Source organism: Pristiophorus japonicus, unplaced genomic scaffold (genome assembly GCF_044704955.1).
Source record: "Pristiophorus japonicus isolate sPriJap1 unplaced genomic scaffold, sPriJap1.hap1 HAP1_SCAFFOLD_512, whole genome shotgun sequence".
Taxonomy (NCBI): domain Eukaryota; kingdom Metazoa; phylum Chordata; class Chondrichthyes; family Pristiophoridae; genus Pristiophorus; species Pristiophorus japonicus.
This window is the reverse complement of record NW_027254418.1, coordinates 216,867-237,401: the sequence shown is the minus strand read 5'-3', so window position 1 is coordinate 237,401 and position 20,535 is coordinate 216,867. Positions and strand designations below refer to the sequence as shown.

Below are 20,535 nucleotides of genomic sequence, written 5' to 3'. Positions count from 1 at the left end.
CTGCGGTAGGGAATTCCACAGGTTAACAACTCTCTGAGTGAAGAAGTTTCTCCTTATCTCAGTCCTAAATGGCTTACCCCTTATCCGTAGACTATGTCCCCTGGTCCTGGACTTCCCCAACATCGGGAACATTCTTCCTTCATCTAACCTGTCCAGTCCCATCAGATTTTTATATGTTTCTATGAGATCCCCTCTCATCCTTCTAAACTCCAGTGAATACAGGCCCAGTCAATCCAGTCTCTCCTCATATGTCAGTCCAGTTATCCCGGGAATCAGTCTGGTTAATCTTCGCTGCACTCTCTCAATAGCAAGAACGTACTTCCTCAGAATCGGAGACCAAAACTGAACACAATATTCCAGGTGAGGCCTCACTAAGGCCCTGTACAACTGTAGTAAGATCTCCCTGCTCCTATACTCAAATCCCCTAGCTATGAAGGCCAACATACCATTTGCCTTCTTCAGCACCTGCTGTACCTGCATGCCAACTTTCAATGACTGATGTACCATGACATCCAGGTCTCGTTGCACCTCCCCATTTCTTAATCTGCCACCATTCAGATAATATTCTGCCTTCGTGTTTTTGCCACCAAAGTGGATAACCTCACATTTATCCACATTATACTGCATCTGCCACGCGTTTGCCCACTCACCTAACCTGTCCAAGTCACCCTGCAGCCTTTTAGCGTCCTCCTCACAGCTCACACTGCCACCCAGCTTAGTGTCATCTGCAAACTTGGAGATATTACACTTAATTCCCTCATCCAAATCATTAATTTATACTGTAAATAGCTGGAGTCCCAGTACTGAGCCCTGCGGCACCCCACTAGTCACTGCCATTCGGCAAAGGACCCGTTTATCCCGACTCTGTGCTTCCTATCTGCCAACGTTCTCTATCCACGTCAGTATATTACCCCCAATACCATGTGCTTTAATTTTGCACACCAATCTCTTGTGTGGGATCTTGTCAAAAGCCTTTTGAAAGTCCAAATACACCACATCCACTGGTTCTCCCTTGTCCACTCTACCAGTTACATCCTCAAAAAATTCTTAGTTAGCCATGGCTGGTTCTTCTTAAGAATCTTTCTTTCTCACTGGAATATATCTTTGCTGAGAGTTATAAAATATCTCCTTAAATGTCTATCACTGCTTATCTACCATCTTACCCTTTCTTTGTAATTGTCTTTATTTAAGTTCAGGGCACGAGTACGAGACCCAAGTTTCTCAGCCTCAAACTGAATTTGAAATTATACCATGTTATGATCACTCTTCCCAAGAGGATCCTTTACTATGAGATCATTAATTACACATTACCAGATCTAAAATAGTCTGCTCCCTGGTTGGCTCCACATCGTATTGTTCTAAGAACATCCCAAATACACTCTATGAACTCTTCCTTAAGGCTACCTTTGCCAATTTGATTTGTCCAATCAAAAAGATTAAAATCGCCCATGATTATTGCAGTATTTCTTACAAGCCTCCATGTGTTGTTGATTTATATGCTGTCCTGCAGTGTAGCTACTGTTAGGGGGCCTATAGACTACTCCTACCAGTGATTTCTTTCCCTTATTATTTCTTATCTTGACACAAACTGGTTCTACATCTTGATCTTCTGAGAAGAAAAGGCTGGTGTTTACAACCATCTTCAGCCAGATGTGCCGAGAGGATGATCCATATCGGCCTCCTCCTAAGGAAGCCAGTCTTCAGCCAATTCGATTCACTCCACGTGATATCAAGAAACAGCTGAATGCATTGGATACAGCAAAGGCTATGGGTTCCGACAATACACCGGCTGTTGTGCTGAAGACTTGTGCTCCAGAACTAGCCGCACCTCTAGCCAAGTTGTTCGAGTACAGTTACAACACTGGCATCGATGCGACAATGTGGAAAACTGCCACAAAAAGCAGGACAAATCCAATCTGGTCAATTACTGCCCCATCAGTCTATTCTCAATCATTAGCAAAGTGATGGAAGTTGTCACCAACAGTGGTATCAAGCGGCACTTACTCACCAATAACTTGCTCACCGATACCCAATTTGGGTTCCGCCAGGACCACTCGGCTCCAGACCTCATCACAGCCTTGGTCCAAACATGGTCAAAAGAGCTGAATTCCAGAGGCAAAGTGAGAGTGACTGCCCTCGACATCAGGGCAGCATTTGACCGAGTGCAGCATCAAGGAGCTCTAGTAAAACTGAAGTCAATGGGAATCTGGGGGAAAACTCTACACTGGCTGGAGTCACACCTAGCACAAAGGAAGATAGTTGTGGTAGTTGGAGGTCAATCATCACAGCCCCAGGACATCGTTGCAGGAGTTCCTCAGGGCAGTGTCCTAGGCCCAACCATCTTCAGTTGCTTCATCAATGACCTTCCTTTCATTATAAGGTCAGAAGTGGGAATGTTCGCTGATGACTGCACAGTGTTCAGTTCCATTCGCAACTCCTCAGATAATGGAGCAGTCCATGCCTGCGTACAGCAAGACCTGGACAACATTCAGGCTTGGGCTGATAAGTGGCAAGTAACAGTCACGACACAAGTGCCAGGCAATGACTATCTCCAACAAGCAAGAGTCTAACCACCACCCCATAACATTCAATGGCATTACCATAGCCGAATCCCCTACCATCAACATCCTTGGGGTTACCATTGACCAGAAACTTAACTGGAACAGCCACATAAATACTGTGGCAACAAGAGCAAGTCAGAGGCTGGGTATTCTATGGTGAGTGTCTCACCTCCTGACTCCCCAGAGCCTTTCCACCATCTACAAGGCACAAGTCAGGAGTGTGATGGAATACTCTCCACTTGCTTGGATGAATGCAACTGCGACAACACTCAAGAAGCTTGACACCATCCATGACAAAGCAGCCCGCTTTATTGGCACCCATCCACCACCTTAAATATCCACTCCCTCCATCATCGATGTACCGTGGCTGCAGTATTTACCATGTACAAGATACACTGCATCAACTCGCCAAGGCTTCTTCGGCAGTACCTCACAAACCCACGACCTCTACCAACTAGAAGGACAAGGGCAGCAGGCGCATGGGAACACCACCATCTCCACGTTTCCTTCCAAGTCACACACCATCCTGATTTGAAAGCATATCGCCATTCCTTCATTATCACTGGGTCAAAATCCTGGAACTCCCTCCCTAACAGTACTGTGGGAGTACCTTCACCACACGCACTGCAGCAGTTCAAGAAGATGGCTCCCCACCCCCCCATCTTCTCAAGGGCAATTATGGATGGACAATAAATGCTGGCCTTACCAGCGACGCCCACATCCCGTGAACGAATACAAAAAAGAATCAGAACTATCTGACCTCTCAAGTCGGCGTTAAAGATTCCATGACATTATTTCGAAGAAAAGAGAGATCTCCGGTGTCCTCGCTAACATTTATCCCTCAACCAACATCACTAAAACAGAAGCCGTGAAAAGGCTCAAAAATGGGACAGTCGGTAACAGGACATCAATTAGCCTCCTCTTGAAGAAATCAAGGAATCGACTCACTGTATGTAGGAAACAAAGCTGATTTATTTGACAGTTGTTTGACAGAGGGTGCAGAAAAGATTTACAAGAATGATTCCAGGGATGAGGGACTTCAGTTACATGGATAGACTGGTGAAGCTGGGGTTGTTCTTCTTAGAACAGAGAAGGTTGAAAGGAGATTTGATAGAAGTGCTCTAAAATCATGAGGGGTCTGGACAGAGTAGAGAGAAAATATTCCCATTGGCGGAAGGGTTGAGAACCAGAGGACACAGATTCAAGGTGATTGGCAGAAGAACCAAAGGCGACATGAGAAAAAACTTTTCTTTAAGCAGCGAGTGGTTAGGATCTGGAATGCACGGCCTAAAAGGGTGGTGGAGGCAGATTCAATCGTGGCTTTCAAAAAGGGAATTGATAAGTACATGAAATAAAACATTTGCAGGGCCAGGGAGTGGGACTATTTACAATCTATATTAACGACTTGGAAGAAGGGACTGAGTGTAATGTAGCCAAGTTTGCTGATGATACAAAGATGAGAGGAAAAGCAATGTGTGAGGAGGACACAAAAAATTTGCAAAAGGAATAGACAGGCTAAGTGAGTGGGCAAAAATTTGGCAGATGGAGTGTAATGTTGGAAAGTCTGAGGTCATGCACTTTGGTAGAAAAAAATCAAAGAGCAAGTTATTATTTAAATGGAGAAAGATTGCAAAGTGCTGCAGTACAGCAGGACCTGTGGGTACTTTGGAGGCAGTTCAGAGAAGTTTCACTAGGTTGATTCCGGAGATGAGGGGGTTGACTTATGAGGAAAGGTTGAGTAGGTTGGGTCTCTACTCATTGGAATTCAGAAGAATGAGACGTGATCTTATCAAAACATATATGAGGGGGCTTGACAAGGTGGATGCAGAGAGGATGTTTCCACTGATGCGGGAGACTAGAACTAGAGGCCGCCCATTTAAAACAGAGATGAGGAGAAATTTCTTCTCTGAGGGTTGTAAATCTGTGGACTTCGCTGCCTCAGAGAGATGTGGAAGCTGGGACATTGAATAAATTTAAGACAGAAATAGACAGTTTCTTAAACGATAAAGGGTTATGGAGAGTGGGCAGGGAAGTGGAGCTGAGTCCATGATCAGACCAGCCATGATCTTATTGAATGGTGGAGCAGACTCGAGGGGTGGTGTGGCCTACTCCTGCTCCTATTTCTTATGTTCTTATGACTAGCTGAAGTGCTCTTGCAGAGAGCCGGCATGGGTTCGATGGTCCAAAAGGCCTCCTACTGTGCTGTGACCATTCTATGATTTAATGATATCCAGAAAATTAAACTCCAGCCCAGATATAGGGATTAATTCCACCAGCGGCAACATGTTTCAGTCCTGGATGTGATTAACGGCAACAATAACAGCAGAGTCCAACCCCTGCAGTCACTTGTGAACTCGCTGGTGTGTCAGCAGGTTGGATGACTGAGTGAATCCCTTCCCACACTCAGAGCAGGTGAATGGCCTCTCCCCAGTGTGAACTCGCTGGTGTGCTAGCAGGTAAGATGATCGAGTGAAAGCCTTCCCACACTCAGAGCAGATGAACGGCCTCTCCCCAGTATGAATGCGTTGGTGTATCAGCAGGTGGGATGATCGAGTGAAACCCTTCCCACATTCAGAGCAGATGAATGGCCTCTCCCCAGTGTGAATGTGTTGGTGTGTCAACAGGTCAAATGATCGAGTGAATCCTTTCCCACACACTGGGTAGGTAAACGGCCTCTCCCCAGTGTGAACACGCTGGTGTTCAGTGAGCTCGGATGAACGAGTGAATCCCTTCTCACACATGGAGCAGGTGAATGGCCTCTCCCCAGTGTGAATTCGCTTGTGTACCAGCAGGTTGGATGACTGAGTGAATCCCTTCCCACACACTGGGTAGGTAAACGGCCTCTCCGCAGTGTGAACACGCTGGTGTTCAGTGAGGTCGGATGAACGAGTGAATCCCTTCTCACACATGGAGCAGGTGAATGGCCTCTCTCCGTTGTGATGCCGTCGATGAGTTTCCAGCGCAGAGGGGCAATTGAATGCCTTCCCACAGTCTCCACATTCCCATGGTTTCTCCATGGTGCGGGTGTCCTTGTGTCTCTCCAGGTTGGATGATCAATTGAAACTTCGTCCACATACACAATATGTGTACGGTTTCTCCCCGCTGTGAATGGTGCGATGTTTTTTCAGGCTGTGTAACTGGTTAAAGCTCTTTCCACAGTCACTGCACTGGAACACTCTCACTCGGGTGTGTGTGTCTCGGTGCTTTACCAGTCACACTAATGTTTAATATCTTTTCTCACAGACAGAACAGACAACCGTTTCTCCTTCCACATTCAAAGGCTGATGATATACAGGTGAATCGAGTGACTGTGATTGGTTCGAGTTTCCCATCTGTAAATCCTCCTTTTCTAATATCCTGTAAAAGGAGTTTACAAAAGTCAGCACTGAGGACAGACAATCCCAGTTTCTATGGAACATTCTTTCCTCTCTTGTTCCCCAAAGCTGTAAATTCCCATCCCACACACTCTCCCTCCACCCTGTGCTGAAATCCAAACTCATCGCACCACCTCCATCATTTCTTTCCTCCATCTGCAATTTTCTCACTCCCTCTTCTCTGGTTGGGTTCAGTTCTACATCCCTAGTGCACAGACTGAGAAGAAACAAGGAAATTATTTTCTCTCCTGGTCACTGGGACCCTAAACCCCACCACCCTCTGCTCCTGTACCAAGATGGCCGCGCAGGCGCCCTGATCCTGTCCAAGAATTCAGCTAGTTACCCCGAGCGGTCGGGTCTATCATCGCAGGTCAAACATGGAGCCTGCGGGCTCATATTCGGGGCCTGAGGCCTGCAGCAGGTGTTTATGAAGCTGCCCAGCCCACCCAGGGATCCAATTCCTCCGCTGAGCTCACAAGCTCCTACTGACTCGCGGAATGTCTCTTCCGCCTCAGACCACCTCCACCACTGGTACTGCGCCTGCTCAGAGCACAGCCTGGTCCCGTGTCTGGGCTCCTGGTGTCATTGATAGAGCACTTTACCCCTGCGCGGGGGATTCTAACTACAGAAGTAAACGTTGCAACATTTGTAGTGAAATGATTAAGTCAGGACAGACAGCAGGGATTATTGCAGGAAATAACACAGTGCAGTGAGAAAGGAAATGCAATGGATGTTGTGCAGATGGATTGTCAAAAGGTGTTTGATAAGGTGCCGGACAGGAGGCTTGTTGATCAAATTAAGGCTCACAGTATTAAAGGGAGTGGGGCCGCGTGGAGAGGAAGTTGGGTAAAGGGCAGAAAACAGAGAGTAGTGGTAAATGGATGTTCTTCAGACTGGAGGGATGGAAACAGTGGTGTCCCCAGGGTCAGTGTTGGGACCATTGCTCTTAATATAGAGACAGGATCTGGGCTAGGGAATAAGCACATAAGAATTAGAAGCAGGAGTAGGCCATTTGGCCCCTCGAGCCTGCTCCGCCATTCAATAAGATCATATTGATTCATCAATTGATCCACCGCTACGAAAAACAATAATAAGAATAAAACCGGACGTACCACCTGGCATCGACCTCAGCACTGGCTACGGACCCGACAACGGCCCACCCAGCCCAGTCTTTCTCACCAACATCTGGGGACTGGTGCCAAAATTCGAAGAGATGGCCCAGACTAGTCAAGCAACAGCCTGACATAGTCATACTCACAGAATCATACCTTTCAGCCAATGTCCCAGACTCCTCCATCACCATCCCTGGGTATGTCCTGTCCCACTGGTGGCGATACAGTAGTATACATTCGGGAGGGTGTGGCCCTGGGAGTTCTCAACACTGACTCCGGACCCCATGAAGTCTCCTGGCTTCAGGTCAAGCATGGGCAAGGAAACCTCCTGCTGATTACCACCTACCGCCCTCCTTCAGCTGATGAATCAGTACTCCTCCATGTTGAACACCACTTGGAAGAAGCACTGAGAGTAGCAAGGTGCACAGAATGTACTTTGTGTGGGGGACTTCAATGTCCATCAAGACTGGCTCGGTAGCACCACTACTAATCGATCTGGCAAAGTCCTGAAGGACATAGCTGCCAGACTGGGCCTGCAGCAGATGGTGAGAGAAGCAACGCGAGGGGAAAAACCTACTTGCGCCCCTCTCTTCGGAAAGGGCACGAGAGCGGGAGCAGCGGCAAGCCTACAAAGGGCGTGAGTTAGCCGAGCAGACAGCCGAAACAGCACCACGTGACCTGGGAGGATAAGAAGTAAAAAGATTCAAAATGTGATGTCACAGGAAAGCAGGGAAGTGATTGTGTTATAGAAACATAGAAACATAGAAAATAGGTGCAGGAGTAGGCCATATGGCCCTTCGAGCCTGCACCGCCATTCAATAAGATCATGGCTGATCATTCCCTCAGTACCCCTTTCCTGAACGTATCTTCCATTGCTTGGCCTGGAGCAGGAGGAGGGAGTTCGGCTACAGTGGGTACACTCGTCCTCACAGCCAACCAAGTCCAGATGAATGGTAACAACCTCACTGCGTATTAACTAGGGGCCTTAACAAATTCAGGAAAACCCATTGTATCTTTACAGATCGCTTGTAACTGACCAGATCTTGATTAACCCGATGGCGACAATGCATACAAGACCGTAAGCACTGCCAAGCATCAGCCAGTAACGGGGGACCCCCTGACTTGGGGGACCCGCTGAAACCGTGCGCAGGGAGGCTGGAGAAATTAAAACCCCTGAAGAGGCTGCCACACAGAGACCCGGGAGTGGGGGGTATCACTTTTACCAAACTCGCCGGGCAGGAATCACCATAGGATGGGATGGGACGCCAGTATTACCCCCCTCCCGATACTGACTCCGGGCTGTAAAGTCAGCGCTGGCCCCCCCATCCGTCCATCCCGGCAGTTCCCTGCGGGGGTAGGGCGGCTCAGGATAAAATTGCCCCCCCCCCACCGTTCAAAGACTTGTCAGGCTATGTCACCAATTGCTTTGGTAATCAACACGAGAACAATTCATGGGAAAATACTCCAGCAGATCAAAGGGGCTGTATTAACTTTGGGACAGTTTTTGGGATCGGCTCCTCTAAACAGTCTGTTGCCAAAACTGTTGGTGTCACAGTCGACATCTCTCCAGTTCCATCAAAGGTTAGTAGTAAAGACAAATATGTCAGTATGGCACTGACTGGGTCATCAAGGACCCTTAGGTCGACACAGTGACAAACCTTAAATCTCTTACCTGGCATTGCTCAATTGGGCACATTCAAAGCATTACTTCCAACTGGCAGGGTGGGGGGGGAAGAGAGCCAAACAGTTCTTTAGCTCAGAGTAAGTGCTACGCAAGCATTAACATTTGACACAGATCACACATGACACAATTCTGTTCAGGAACTATGGTTACAAGCTGTCCTGGCTGTAAGTACCTAGGTAACGCTAATGACCCCTCTCCTCAAACATTCATATTCTATCCGGGCCAAGTTTAGAACTGTTTCAAAAAAATTCATTCACGGGATGTGGGCGTCGCCGGCAAGATTTCTCTCTTTTCTTGGGCATTGGTTTAAATTAAGAGCTGGGATTAAAAATCTAAACTTTCAAAATGTGAAAAATTAATTAAATACATTAGAGATGTCAGGGCAAGCGATGTATAAACATAGAAAATAGGTGCAGGAGTAGGCCAATCGGCCCTTCGAGCCTGCACCACCATTCAATAAGATCATGGCTGATCATTCCTTCAGTACCCCGTTCCTGCTTTCTCTCCATACCCCTTGATCCCTTTAGATGCAAGGGCCATATCTAACTCCCTCTTGAATATATCCAATGAACTGACATCAACAACTCTCTGCGGTAAGAAATTCCATAGGTTAACAATTCTCTGAGTGAAGAAGTTCCTCCTCATCTCAGTCCTAAATGGCTTACCCCTTATCCTTAAGACTGTGACCCCTGGTTCTGGACTTCACCAACATCGGGAACATTCTTCCTGCATCTAACCTGTCCAGTCCCGTCAGAATTTTATATGTTTCTAAGAGATCCCCTCTCATTCTTCTAAACTCCAGTGAATACAGGCCCAGTCGATCCAGTCTCTCCTCATGTGTCAGTCCTGCCATCCCAGGAATCAGTCTGGTGAACCTTCGCTACACTCCCTCAATAGCAAGAATGTCCTTCCTCAGATTAGGAGACCAAAACTGAACACAATATTCCAGGTGGGGCCTCACCAAAGACCTGTACAACTGCAGTAAGACTTCCCTGCTCCTATACTCAAATCCCCTAGCTCTGAAGGCCACCATTTGCCTTCTTCACCGCCTGCTGTACCTGCATGCCAACCTTCAATGACTGATGAATCATGACACCCAGGTCTCGCTGCACCTCCCCTTTTCCTAATCTTCCGCCATTCAGATAATATTCTGCCTTCGTGTTTTTACCTCCAAAGTGGATAACCTCACATTTATCCACATTATATTGCATCTGCCATGTATTTGCCCACTCGCCTAACCTGTCCAAATCGCCCTGCAGCCTCTTAGCATCCTCTTCACAGCTCACACCGCCATCTGCAAACTTGGAGATATTACACTCAATTCCATCATCCAAATCATTAATATATATTGTAAAGAGCTGGGGTCCCAGCACTGAGCCCTGCGGCACTCCACTAGTCACTGCCTGCCATTCTGAAAAGGACCCGTTAATCCCGACTCTCTGCTTCCTGTCTGCCAACCGGTTCTCTATCCACGTCAGTACATTACCCCCAATGCCATGTGCTTTGATTTTTCACACCAATCTCTTGTGTGGGACCTTGTCAAAAGCCTTTTGAAAGTCCAAATACACCACATCCACTGGTTCTCCCCTGTCCACTCTACGAGTTACATCCTCAAAAAATTCCAGAAGATTTGTCAAGCATGATTTCCCTTTCATAAATCCATGCTGACTTGGACCAATCCTATCACTGCTTTCCAAATGTGCTGCTATTTCATCCTTAATGATTGATTCCAACATTTTCCCCACTACTGATGTCAGGCTAACCGGTCTATAATTACCTGTTTTCTCTCTCCCTCCTTTCTTAAAAAGTGGTGTTGCATTAGCTACCCACCAGTCCATAGGAACTGATCCAGAGTCGATAGACTGCTGGAAAATGATCACAAATGCATCCACTATTTCTAGGGCCACTTCCTTAAATACTCTGGGATGCAGACTATCAGGCCCTGGGGATTTATCGGCCTTCAATCCCATCAATTTCCCGATCACAATTTCCCACCTAATAAGGATATCCTTCAGTTCCTCCTTCTCACTAGACCTTCGGACCCCTAGTACATCCGGAAGGTTATTTGTGTCTTCCTTTGTGAAGACAGAACCAAAGTACTTGTTCAATTGGTCTGCCATTTCTTTGTTCCCCATTATAAATTCACCCGAATCTGACTGTGTTACTGCTGTTGCAGGTGGGAGCTGGTTGACCCCATTGAGGTCCACGGCGACCACATCTGCAGTAAATGTTGGTTTCTTGAGGAACTTCAGCTCCGCGCTGATGAGCTGGAGTCCGAGCTGCAGACACTGCGACACATCAGGGAGGGGGAGAGTTACCTGGACGCTGTGTTCCAGGAGGCAGTCACACCCCTTAGATTAATTAATTCAAATTTGGTCCATGGTTAGGGACAGGAGGGTGTGACTATGAGCGAGGCAGCTGTGGGGACCCTGGAGGTAGTGATGGAGGAGCTTCAGCTCTTGCAATTGTCCAACAGGTACGAGATTCGTGCTCCCTGCTTGGACGAGGGCAGGGACTGCAGGGAGGATGAGCAAACTGACCACAGCGCCGTGGTACAGGAGGACATTCAAGTGGGGGGAGTAAAAAGAAATGTTGTAGTGATAGGAAAGAGTATAGTTTCGGAGATATATACTGTTCTCTGCAGCCGAGAGCGTGAGTCCCGAAGGCTGTGATGCCTGCGACGTGCCAAGGTTCAGGACATCGCCTCTGGGCTGGAGAGGAACTTGGAGTGGGAGGGGGAAGATCCAGTTGTCGTGGGCCACGTAGGTACTAATGACATAGGTAGAACAAAGAAAGAGGTTCTGCTGAGGGAGTTTGAGTAGCTAGGGGCTAAATTAAAAAGCAGAACCATGAAGGCAATAATCTCTGGATTACTACCTGAGCCACGTGCAAATGTGCATAGGGTAAATAAGATCAGAGAGATGAACACGTGGCTCAAAGACTGGTGTGGGAGAAATGAGTTTCGATTCATGGGGCACTGGCACCAGTACCGGGGCAAGAGGGAGCTGTTCCGTTGGGATGGGCTTCACTTGAACCAGGCTGGTGCTAATGTCCTGGCGAAGCGAATAACTAGGGCTGTAAAGAGGGCTTTAAACTAAATAGGTCGGGGGGGGGGGGGGGAGCGGTGAGCGGTGGATGGGGGGGGAGGGTTCAGGTGAGAGGAAATTTAAAAAGTCAAAGAGCAAGGAGAAGGCAATAGAGCAGGGTAGTACTGTGGGAAATGAGAATCAGACTGTGACAGGAAAAGACAGAATGTATAAAAATAAGAGTGTAACAGAAAGTAGGGTCAAAGCAGGGGAAAATGGTAAAAAGTCAAAATTAAAAGTTCTTTATCTGAATGCACGCAGCATTCGTAACAAGATAGATGAGTTGGCGGCACAAATAGATACAAATGGGTATGATCTGATAGCCATTACAGAGACGAGGTTGCAAGGTGACCAAGGCTGGGAACTAAATATTCAGGGGTATTTAACAATTCAGAAGGATAAGACAGAAAGGAAAAGGTGGGGTAGTTCTGTTAATAAACGATGGGATCAGTGCAGTGGTGAGAAATTATTTGGGTTCAGAAGATCAAGATGTAGAATCAATTTGGGTATAGATAATAAATAATAAGGGGAAGAAGTCACTGGTGGGCGTAGTCTATAGGCTCCCTAACAGTAGCTACACTGTTGGATGGAGTATAAATCAAGAAACACTGGAGGCTTGTAAGAAAGGTACGGCAATAATCACGGGCGATTTTAAGTTTCATATTGATTAGACAAATCAAATTGGCCAAGGTAGACTTGAGGAAGAGTTTATCAGAGTATTGGCCCAAGTTTCCACATGATTTGCACCTGATTTTTAGGAGCAACTGGTGGAGAACGGACTATCTTAGAAATCGCAATTCTCCACATTTTTTTTTCTGCAGTTCTAGTCAGGTAGAACAGTTCTACTTTGGAACAGAATTTTTTCTGCAAAAGGGGGCGTGTCCGGCCACTGACGCCTGATTTCAAAGTTTCCACAGTGAAAACGTACTCCAAACTAAGTTAGAATGGAGCAAGTGAAGATTTTTGTAGAACTGAAAAAACCTGTTCTACACATTAAAAAATCAGGCGCAGGTTACAAATTAGGCATCCAGAACGAGGTGGGGGGGGGGGAAGGGAAGTCATTAAATTCTACAATAAATCCTTATTTATACTTCTACAAATATTATACAAATAAATCCAACCTGAATAAACATTTATAAGCAATAAGCAAAGAAAAGATTAAATAAACCATCTTCCTACCTATGTGAAAGTGCTTCTGGAGAATGCTGCAGTCAGCCTGAGGCGCCCGTTCTTCCCGTGGCGGGGGGGAGGAGGAGGTGCCCGTTCTTTCCCGCCGGGGGGGGGGGGGGAACAGTGAGAAGGCTGCAAGTGCTGATGGCAATGTGCTTTTATTAAAAAAATGTTCAAAAATTAAACAGCTATAAAGAACTACAAAAATGGCCGAGTGCCAATGTTTTTTTCACACTGCGCGTGCGCGAACGCTCCAACACGCATGAGCAGCGTTGCTGGCAGGAAAAGAACTAATTTAAATAGTACCCGCCCCCTCCCGCTTACAAAATCGGCGCGAGTGTAGGCTCCGCCCCCCCTGGGCGCCGCGCCAAACAGACAAGGAGCTGCAAAGCGCTCCAGAATCGCAATTTTTTTTTTAGGTGCCGTTTTAGGCGCGAAAAACGGGCGCCCAGCTCGGAGGGGCGCCCGTTTTTTATCGTGTGGAAACTTGGGCCCTGTATCTGGGATGGTCTCCTTGAACAGTACGTTGCAGAACCAACCAGGGAGCAGGCTATCTTAGATCTGGTATTGTGTAATGAGACAAGATTAATAAATGATCTCATAGTAAAGGATCCTCTGGGAAAAAGTGAACATAACATGGTTGAATTTCAAATTCAGTTGGAGAGTGAGAAAGTCAGATCTCAAACCAGTGTCCTGATTCTAAATAAAGGCGACTGCAAAGCTATGAAAGCAGAACTAGGGATGTTCGCTGATGACTGCACAGTATTCAGTTTCATTCGCAACTCCTCAGATAATGGAGCAGTCCATGCCCGCTTACAGCAAGACCTGGACAACATTCAGGCTGGGGCTGATAAGTGACACAGAAACATAGAAAATAGGTGCAGGAGTAGACCATTCGGCCCTTCGAGCCTGCACCACCATTCAATAAGATCATGGCTGATCATTCCCTCAGTACCCCTTTCCTGCTTTCTCTCCATACCCCTTGATCCCTTTAGCCGTAAGGGCCATATCTAACTCCCTCTTGAACATATCCAATGAACTGGAATCAACAACTCTTTGCGGTCGGGAATTCCACAGGTTAACAACTCTCTGACTGAAGAAGTTTCGCCTCATCTCGGTCCTAAATGGCTTACCCCTTATCCTTAAGACTGTGACCCCTGGTTCTGGACTTCCCCAACATCGAGAACATTCTTCCTGCATCTAACCTATCCAATCGTCAGAATTGTATTTGCTTCAATGAGATCCCCTCTCATTCTTCTAAATTCCAGTGAATATAAGCCTAGTCGATACAGTCTTTCGTCATATGTCTTTCGTCCTACCATCCCGGTAATCAGTCTGGTGAACCTTCGCTGCACTCCCTCAATAGCAAGTGTAAAAGAAGATAGCCATCCATGGCTAACTAAAGAAATAAAGGATGGTATTCAATTAAAAACAAGGGCATACAAAGTAACTGAAACTAGTGGGAGGACAGAAGACTGGGAAGCTTTTAAAAGTCAGCAAAGAATGACTAAAAAAATGATTAAGAAAGGGAAGATAGACTATGAAAGTAAACTAGCACAAACTATAAAAACAGTCTCTATTGGTATATAAAAAGGAAAAGAGTGGCTAAAGTAAATGTTGGTGCCTTAGAGGACGAGATCGGGGAATTAGTAATGGGGAACATGGAGATGGCAGAAACTCTGAACAGATATTTTCTATCAGTCTTTACGATAGAGGACACTAACAATATTCCAACAGTAGATAGTCAAGGGGCTATATGGGGGGAGGAACTTAACACAATCACAATCACTAAGAAGGTGGTAATCAGTAAGATAATGGGACTAAAGGCAGATAAATCCCCTGGACCTGAAGGCTTGCATCTGTGGGTCTTAAGAGAAGTAGCGGCAGGGATTGTGGATGCATTGGTTGTAATTTATCAAAATTCCCTGGATTCTGGGGAGGTCCCAGCAGATTGAAAAACTGCAAATGTAACACCCCTTTTTGAAAAAGGAGGCAGACTAAAAGCAGGAAACTATAGGCCAGTTAGCCTAACATCTGTGGTTGGGAAAATTTTGGAGTCCATTATTAAAGAAGCAGTAGCAGTTCATTTGGATGAGCAAAATTGGTCAGGCAGAATCAGCATGGATTTATGAAGGGGAAGTCATGTTTGACAAATTTGCTGGAGTTCTTTGAGGATGTAAGGAACAGGGTGGATAAAGGGGAACCAGTGGATGTGGTGTATTTGGACTTCCAGAAGGCATTTGACAAGGTGTCACGTAAAAGTGTCAAGATAAAAGTTCACGGTGTTGGGTGTAATATATTAGCATGGATAGAGGATTGGCTAACTAACAGAACAGAGTCAGGATAAATTGTTCATTCTCTGGTTGGCAACCAGCAACTAGTGGGGTGCCACAGGGATCAGTGCTGTGACCCCAACTATTTACAATTTATATTAACGACTTGGAGGAAGGGATTGAGTGTAACGTAGCCAAGTTTGCTGACGACACAAAGATGGGAGGAAAAGCAATGTGTGAGGAGGACACAAAAAAATCTGAGAAGAATATAGACAGGCAAAGTGAGTGGGCAAAAATTTGGCAGATGGAGTATAATGTTGGAAAGTGTGAGGTCATGCACTTTGGCAGAAAAAAAATCAAAGAGTAAGTTATTATTTAAATGGAGAAAGATTGCCAAGTGCCGCAGTACAGTGGGACCTGGGGATACTTGTGCATTAAACACAAAAAGGTAGTATGCAGGTACAGCAAGTGATCAGGAAGACCAATGGTATCTTGGCCTTTATTGCAAAGGGGATGGAGTATAAAAGCAGGTAAGTCTTGCTACAGCTATACAAGGTATTGGTGAGGCCACAACTGGAATACTGTGTGCAGTTTTGGTTTCCATATTTACGAAAGGATATACTTGCTTTGGAGGCAGTTCAGAGAAGGTTGATTCCGGGGATGAGGGAGGGTTGACTTATGACGAAAGGTTGAGTAGGTTGGGCCTCTACTCATTGGAGTTCAGAAGAATGAGAGGCGATCTTATCGAAACGTGTAAGACTTTGAGGGGGCTCGACAAGGTGGATGCAGAGAGGATGTTTCCACTGATGGGGGAGACTAGAACTAGAGGTCATGATCTTAGAATAAGGGGCCGCCCATTTAAAAAGGAGATTAGGAGAAATTTGTTCTCTGAGGGTTGTAAATCTGTGGAATTCGCTGCCTCAGAGAGCTGTGGAAGCTGGGACATTGAATAAATTTAAGACAGAAATAGACAGTTTCTTAAACGATAAGAGGATAAGGGGTTATGGGGAGTAGGCGGGGAAGTGGAGCTGAGTCCATGATCAGATCAGCCATAATCTTATTGAATAGCGGAGCAGGCTCGAGGGGCCGTATGGCCTACTCCTGTTCCTATTTCTTATGTACTGTCTAACGAATCGCTCCCAGGGCAGGTGCAGCATGGGTTAGATACAGAGTAAACCTCCAACTACACTGTCCCATCAAACACTCCAAGGGCAGGTATGGAACATAAGAAATAGGAGCAGAGTAGACCATTTGACCCCTCGAGCCTGCTCCGCCATTCAATAAGATCATGGCTGATCAGATCCAGGCCTCAACTCCACTTCCCCGCCCACTCTCCATAACCCTTGACTCCCTTATCGTTCAAAAATCTGTCTATCCCCACCTTAAATACATTCAATGACCCAGCCCCCACAGCTCTCTGAGGTAGCGAATTCCAAAGATTCACGTCCCTCAGACAAGAAATTGCTCCTGATTTCCCTTTTAAATGAGCGAGCCCTTATTCTGAAACTATGCCCCCCAGTGTTAGATTCCCCCACGTGGGGGAACATCCTCTCTGTATCTACCCTGTCAAGCCCCCTCAGAATCTTATACATTTCAATAAGATCACCTCTAAGTCTTCTAAACTCCAATGCGTACAGGCCCAACCTGCTCAACCTTTCTCATTATGACAACCCCTTCATCTCAGCAATGAACCTCGTGAACCTTCTCTGAACTGCCTCCAGTGCAAGTATATCCTTCCTGAAATAAGGAGACCAAAACTGTACGTAGTACTCCAGGTGTGGTCTTACCAATGCCATGTACATTTGCAGCAGGACTTACCTAATTTTATATTCCATCCCCCTTGCAATAAAGGCCACCATTCCATTTGCCTTCCTAATTAATTGCTGTAACTGCATGCTAAATTCTTGTGTTTCATGTACAAGGATCCCCAGATCCCGCTGTACACGGCATTTTGTATTCTCTCTCCATTTAAATAATAATTTGCTTTTTTATTTCTCCTACCAAAGTGAATAATCTCACATTTTCCCACATTATACTCCATCTGCCAAAGTATTGGCCACTCACTGAGCCTATCTATATCCCTTTGTAGATTATTGGAGTCCTCGTCACAACTTGCGAGGTTAGCAGTTTAGATACACAGTAAATCTCCGTCTACATTATCCCATCAAACACTCCCAGAGCAGGTACAGCACGGGTTAGTTACAGAGAAAAGCTCCCTCCAAACTGTTCCATCAAACACTCTCAGGGCAGGTAGAGCAAGGGTTAGATACAGTGTAAATCTCCCTCTAAACTGTCCCGTCAAACTCTGCCTGAACAGGTACAACATGGGTTAGATACCGCGTAAAGCTCCCTTTACATTGTCCCGTCAAAAACTCCCAGGGCAGGTACGGTACTGGTTAGATACAGAGTAAAGCTCCATCTACACTGACCCAACAAACAGTCCCAGGGGCAAGTACAGCACGGGATAGATAAAGAGGAAATCTTCCTCTACACTATCCCAACAAACACTCGCAGGGAAGGTACAGCATGGGTTAGATACAGCGTAAAGCTCCCTCTACACTGTCCCATCAAACACACCCAGGGTAGGTACAGCATGGGTTAGATACAAAGTAAAGTCCCCTCTGCACTGAGCCATCAAATACTTGCAGGACAGGTAAAGCACAGGTCAGATACAGAGTAAAACTCCATCGACATTATCCCATCAAACACTCCCAGGGCAGGTACAGCATGGGTCAGATGCAGAGTAAATCTCCCTTATTACAACAGTGACTACAATCCAAAAGTACTTCATTGGCTGTAAAGCGCTTTGAGAGGTCCGGTGGTCGTGAAATGCACCAAATAAATCCAAGTCTTTCTCCCTCTACACTGTCCCATCAGACACTGCCAGCCCATAATGAGCTGGGATCAGTGAGGTTAGTCACTAGGCACTGCAGTGATGTCATAAAGCAGGGCCATTTAAAGGTGGAGAGCTGGGACATCCTGTCTCAACACACATCCCGTCTCAACACACATCCCGCTGTTCATACTGAGAATCCCCGGGAAAGGGCCAGGGCCCAGAGTGTGGAACACAACCAAGGGGGAAAGAGAAGGAGACGGTGCAGTGTGGGAGATGAGGGAGGAGTCTGCTCATTCCCAGGGGCAGATCAGACAAAGTGCTTTGAGTGGTGGGTCCAGCAATGAAACTGAAAACAAACCAAAGGAAATAAATAAAGATCCAATCCAAGGGAACAAGCAACGGGTCATTGGGCAGAAATCACAACCGGCCGAAAGTTATTCAATGGGCGAACAACGATTGCTTATTGTGGGAAGTTCCACACTTCAACCATCCATTGAGTGAAGAAATGTTTCCTAACATCTCTCTTGAATGGCCTGGCTCTGATTTTAAGGTTATGTCCCCTCGTCCTAGACACCCCAAACTGCAGAATAAATTTCTCGCAGTTGCTTTCAAATTCACATTAAATTCCCAGAGACTAGGTGGAGTATGAGTTGGATACAGAGTAAAGTTCCCTCTACACTGCCACTGGACGAACTTCAGTGTCCACCCCAAGTGCACTGGGCAGCTTATCAACTAAAATTCAGCAGCAGTACGATCTATCACTGCACTGAAAACTTTCCACCCGCAGCTCCTGATCAGTTTCAGGTTAAAGCTCCCTCTAAACTGTCCCAGGGCAGGGACAGCACGAATTAGATACACAGTAAATCTGTGTCAGAGGAACTGTACCCCAGTGAGAGTCGGTGCCAGAGGAAACTGTACCCTAGTGAGAGACATTACAATTCGAAATATCTTCAGTTATCAGCAACAAATTGCATTAATATCGTGCCTTAGAAGTAGAAAAATGTCCCAGGCAATTCACAGGACCGTTATCAAACAAAATTTGACATCCAGTCACGTAAGGAAATATTAGCACAAGTGACTAAAAGCTTGTTCAAAAGGGTAGGTATTAAGGAGTATTATAGAGAGGTTTAGGGAGGGAATTCCAGAGCTTATGGCCTCAGCAGCTGAAGGTACGGCCACCAATATTAGAGGGATGAAAATTGGGGCTGCTCAAGAGGCCAGAATTGGAGGAATGGAAAGATCTCCGAGGGTTGGAGGGTTGGAGGAGGTTATAGGGAGGGACAAGGTCCTGGTCGGATGTCAAAACAAGGACAAGAATTTTGAAATTGAGGCACTGATGGAGCAGGAGCCAATGTAGTTCAGCGAGCTCAGGGGTGATGGGTGAAGGGAAATTGATACAATTTGGATGAGAGGGCTGAGGACAGATTGATTAGTATATTCTCTGGAGTTTAGAAGAATGGAAGGTGATATCATTGAAACATAGAATTCTTAGAAGAATTCACAAGGGCTGGATAGTCTTGAACTAGGGATCGATCCTAGTATTAGGATGAGATCGCCTATTTAAGACTGAGATGAGAAGATATTTCTTCACTTAGAGTTGTGAATCTTTGAAATTCTCTATCGAATATAGATCTTACTATATGGCAGAGTAGATGGAAGGGGTCGTATGGCCTACGCCTGCTATCTCTTGTGTTCCTGAGTAAGGATACGGGCAGGAGTGTTTTTGATAAGATTAAGTTTACGGAGAGTGCGTGGTGTGATGCCGATCAGGAGAGCATTGGAATAGTCCAATGTCGTGGTAACAGAGGCATGGATGAGGAAGGGGCAGAGACCGGCGATGTTATGGAGCTGGAAGTAAGCGTACTCGGTGATTGAGGGAATATGGGTTCAGAAGCTCATCTTGGGGTCAAGTACGACGCCAATAAATAAATTGCAACTCTCCATATCTCTGTTTCAGTATATTAGAAAACTACATATCTCTAGTGATCGATTAATCGGAAATGCTTCATTAGTAGTTATCAATATATTTTCTTATAATTCTAAATGTTCATGAATGAATAATTGATTCTGTCAGTGATAGGCCGTGCTGGTATTTCAGATTGGTCTGTGCATCATGATCAGTGAATTGACGACGTGCTTCCAGTTCAATCTTTCCATTGACTTTCTCACGAGATGGGAAATATTTGAACATTGAGATCTGATGGTGTCGGTGTGAGTTCAGCCCCACCGAATGTACAGAGACGGGTCCATCTGCTGGGCTCTGCCTCAAACTGGAGTCACCTCTTAGATCAAAGCCCTTTACTCTAAAACACACACAAGATTCACTGTGACTGTGTTTAGAGACAGAAACTGATCTCAATTCACATCCCATTGCACGGCCTCAAGCTGGATAATTGTGCTCGGTGGTCAGACTCTCCCAGTCTCATTTCCTGTCTTACC

At 46.1% G+C, this 20,535-nt stretch overlaps 1 protein-coding gene across 1 annotated transcript in view; it reads right to left on the bottom strand.

Moving 5' to 3' along the window:
* The window catches only part of LOC139253803 (zinc finger protein 271-like), an 82,905-nt gene that overhangs the window by 61,371 nt on the left and 999 nt on the right, over positions 1-20,535 (bottom strand). Inside the window, exon 2 of the mRNA XM_070873560.1 lies at positions 4,908-5,918. Within this exon, the coding sequence (XP_070729661.1) occupies positions 4,908-5,578 (671 nt within the window). The 5' untranslated portion in view covers positions 5,579-5,918. The remainder of the gene's footprint in view (positions 1-4,907; positions 5,919-20,535) is intronic.